General features: G+C 51.2%; 1 protein-coding gene across 1 annotated transcript; it reads right to left on the reverse strand.

Moving 5' to 3' along the window:
* Window positions 1-231: 231 nt before the first annotated feature.
* LOC113205885 (ATP-binding cassette subfamily G member 4) lies at window positions 232-3,834 on the reverse strand (the record flags this gene model as incomplete). The annotated part of the gene is given in 7 exon segments (XM_052276843.1): window positions 232-1,622; window positions 1,704-1,859; window positions 2,370-2,470; window positions 2,557-2,868; window positions 2,978-3,085; window positions 3,177-3,415; window positions 3,499-3,834. Coding segments are annotated over 7 exon segments (1,654 nt in total), but the record flags the coding sequence as incomplete, so codon positions are not given.
* Window positions 3,835-4,337: the final 503 nt, after the last annotated feature.

The following is a 4,337-nucleotide window of genomic DNA, read 5'->3' on the forward strand; positions in this document are numbered from 1 at the left end:
GAAATAAGCCATCGTTTCGTCCCATGCAACATGCAATATGCAACATGTCGTGTTTAAAGTTTCATTTCTCACACCCCACTTTGTCGGTTATACCACGGTCCTTATGAAGTGAAATTCACTTTAAACTCACCAGGATTTTCGTGTGAAAACTTTCTTTTCTTTTGGATCCCTCTCCTTTGATGATTGTCAGTTTTGTTTCCGAATAAAGGGTGCACCAAAAATATACACATGTTTACGACAAGTAGAATACTTGTTGTTTATTTATAAATTACACTTTAGTTGATTGCATTATGTATCTAGTCTTGAGCATTTTTACAATGTAGAAGATGGCTAAATGACCCTGCGTCAATTCCAGGCTTTGTGCACCTGCACCAGACTTAAACCTTGAGGATGATGAAAGCACTTTCAAAGTGCAGTACAGTGAAAACACATGTGACGCTCGCTGCTTGCACTGACTGTGAACGAGTGCTTTGCCTAGCGAGAATAGGAAGAAAATGAAAAAGTTTACAAAAATGAACGTCAAAACACGAAATGATAATAGTAAAAACGAGTTAAACCGTGACACATGTTCTCCCACTTCTCTTTCGCGTGAGGCAAGGTTTTCATGCATCTACATCTTAATCACAGATGGTATCACAAACTTAAACTATACTTACATCGATCTAATTATGATTTATCAGTAAGTGCACCACAGAGGGGTGTGACTGACACATTCGTAAGATTTACGAAAGGCGATCGCATACAGAAACGCTCTACCAGATCATGAAAAAGGATTAATAAATACTTATGTCACAAAGTTAAAAATATCACAAGTAGTTGATTGGCCGATTAGGAGACGGGTGGTTCACTTTAGGAGAAATAGAAAAGGAGAGGGAATTGAAAGGTTGACAACTAAATCTATTGAGCATTTTCCCTCCGCTCAGTGCACGCTGAGAATACTCCAGAACACGATGTATTGGCGCCCCCAAGGGGTCTGCGGAGCACTACATCGGTGGTTCAGTGGCATGTCAGGTACTTCTCGTTATGTACAACACGATAACTTCGACCAGTAGAGAGCGACAAGTCGGCACGACAAGTCTCAAAATATACTCAAACACAACTGGACTCACCCAATAATTTCTCTTTCACGCACGCGCACATACAAACACACACTCACACACATACACGAAAATGCAGGCACACTCTCACACACACACTCACACACACAATTTTTTTTTGCGTTATTTATGGGGTATAATCTTCCGCAGGTAGTTAAGGATCCTGCTGGAGAACTCAACGGTGAGCCGATATCGCAGGGCGAGGAAGGCGGCAAGGCGGAACACGACCATGTACACGAGGAGGTTGAGCATCTGCATGTAGCTGCTCAGCCCTTCCATTCCCAGATCCCTGAGGAGCAGGTTGGGGTTGGCGTAGTGGCAATAGACGACCTTGTCCTCGTCGCAGTGCATCAGGTCGCGGTCGCCGGAGTACAGCGACAGAGCGAAGCCCACCAGCCCGAAGCGCAGGTAGCTCAGGGACATGAGCCACTCGTAGATCAGTTCAGCGTTCTTGCCGTAGCCCATGCCGTACACGGACAGCACCAGCATGGGTGCCAGAGAGAAGGTGCCTAAAGTCGAGCCGTTCTGTTGAAAGAAAAATCATTTTAGTCGACAATAATAAACGGGGAGGAGTTTGTGAACGGCGTGCGCAGTCCTTAAGCTTACCGTGACACTGAAAAGGGAGCCCAGAACCAGCCCATAGCCCTCGGACACCATGCCGGTGGTAACTCCGGTGACGAGGAACCAGAGATATCGGCTCCAGACCATTGGCTGGCCGGAGATGACGTAGCACATGGTGGAGAACACGAAGCCGCATACGCACTGCAAAAGAGGGAAAATTGAAATGGACGAATTGTCTAAAGAATTCTTTGCCGAGCAAAAGTAAAGGCCACCACCACACTTGTTCGTTCGTTTGTTTGTTTGGTTGGTGTTTGGTTGTTTTTTTACCACATGGTGACTCGAAAATGCACCAAAAAAAAAAACATTCAGTTGATAAAACTAAAAACAATGAGGGGCAATTAACTACGATTTAGTTCTATCATTTTAAACTAAACATATGTGCACCAATGAACATTTAGTAAACACAACTTAATTTTTATTGGCTCCGAATTTGGTCCCCTGGATGAAACGTTTTTTAGTGTGCGAGCTAACTTAAAGCGATCTTAAAATTTCAGGGTCATTTTGTACTCTCTGTGGGGATTTAGAGCTCCCAAAATTCGCGTGCGCCAGGCGTGATTTTCACGTTATGTTACGTTGCACGCATTTCAACCCTTGCTCCCCACATCCCCCGTCCGCCCCCGGTCCCTGCCCCTTGGCCCCGCCCCCACTCACCTGCCATGGCAGTGTGGAGAATGTCAGCGCGATATAGTACGATTTGAGACCGTACCACCGGTTGAAGAACTCTCGCTTCATGATGACCAGCTCGGAGGGAACTGCGCCATAAATTAGATGATTACTGACAATTGTTCAATATTTGCATAGGTTTACTCCAATTTGGTTAACTGTGCTAAACACTCACAAAGCAGGATCGGCACCATGAACGGGCAGTACATGTAGTAGACGAGCACACCGATGCAAAACTTGAAGTTGTCGAAGGGTCGCGTCACGTCGTCGCCCTTGCCGTAGAAGACGGCGCCCAGCGAGGCGCCCACGAGCACGGCGCCGAACATCTGGACGAATAGGCCGACCATGTTGCGCCGCGTCTGCAGGAAGTAGCGTCGCGTCAGGACCGAGAGCTGCGTCCAGAACGACGTTGCGAACTCGGTCTCGCTCAGCGCCGAGGTCTGCGCGTGCGCCGCGGCCAGCAGGCTCGCCGCCGAATCGCCCGTGCCTGCAAATAAACGACAGAGTACAATTTTCTCCACGCACTCTCCAGAGAGGCTTTTTTGACAAATTGTCGATTTTTGAGTTGATAACGTAATCATGTCAGCAGGACTCACGATAGCTGGAGACGTGTTTGGCTGGCTCGCTGGAGGTCTTGCAGAGCTTGCCGTTGGACGTGTTCGCCGCCATGGTCTTGGCGTTGTTGGGGCTGAGGCACTCGAGCACTGCATGGGGTGAGCGGACAGTGAATAAAAAACACATAAAAAACAAACAAGAAGAACCCCTGCAGCCATTGGGTGTCGGTGTGGTCCGTACCGAAGTCTGCGGGGTTGTAGTGCTTCGGGCAGCTGAGCTGGCAGGCGTCCAGGAAGGGCACGAGCTGGTGGGCCGCCCCTTGGTACACGCAGTTGCCGCCGTTCAGGATGTACACGTGGTCGAACTGCTGGAAGAGCGAGGCCGACGGCTGGTGGATGGTGCAGACCACGGTGCGGCCGCCGCGGGCCAGCAGCTGCAGCACGTCCACCAGCGCCTTCATGGCCACCACGTCCAGGCCCCTGCGAGACAAGGAGACGGTGAGGCGGGTCCGACTCCATCAGGAAAGGGTCTCAGAAAGTAGTTTGGCGCACGGCACACTCACGTTGTTGGCTCGTCGAGGAAGATGACTGGGGGATTGTTGACGAGCTCCAGCGCCACGGCGAGCCTCTTTCGCTGGCCGCCAGACAGCTTCTCCGTGCGGGTGTTCCTGCACGGCGTCAGCCCCAGCGTCTCGAGGACCTCGTCCACGGCGAGCGCCTTCTGCCGGGCGGACATCTCGGAGCCCAGCTTGAGCTCGGCGGCCACCATCATGGCCTCGTGCACCGTGATCCTGGGCTGCAGCAGGTCGTCCTGCATGATGTAGCAGCTCAGCTTGTGGAAGAGGCGCAGGTTGCGGGGCTGCCCGTTGGTCTGGATGGTTCCGGACACGTTCGAGTTTCTGCGGGGCAGCGCGAGAACAGTGGAGGTCAGCTTATCCGCCGACTTTGTCATTCCGACGCAAACAATTGGGAGGAATACACGGCGATCGACCGCCGCTGACGCCCGTGCCGATACCTGTTTTCTAGAAGCGACACTTTTGGGCGACGCGATCATATATCACGCCCAGGTCGTTTCTGATTGCGCGGCTAGCAATAACAAGAAGTGTGCGCTCGACCACCGTGACCCGCGGGGTCGCGATCAGCCCGCCGATAAATGATCGTCGGCTTAGGCCTATGGCTAACCCACCATTCATCAAGAGCGAACGGGCGAATATTAAACAACTCCTCATGGAGGAATCGATAATCGATCATTAAGCACACTGTATGGAATGCAACCGATCTCTGTAATTTGCCGTTGGTGGGTAGCCACGCGCCAGAGAGGCTTATCTCCTCAGAAGGCTAAAGTGCGCCGATCTTCGCCGCCGCCGCCTCCTTCACTCCCCCTCCCGCCTTCCGCCCCCCC

The sequence above is a fragment of the Frankliniella occidentalis genome, unplaced genomic scaffold (genome assembly GCF_000697945.3).
Source record: "Frankliniella occidentalis isolate FOCC.00 unplaced genomic scaffold, Focc_3.1 Scaffold4684, whole genome shotgun sequence".
NCBI classification, from domain to species: Eukaryota; Metazoa; Arthropoda; class Insecta; order Thysanoptera; family Thripidae; genus Frankliniella; species Frankliniella occidentalis.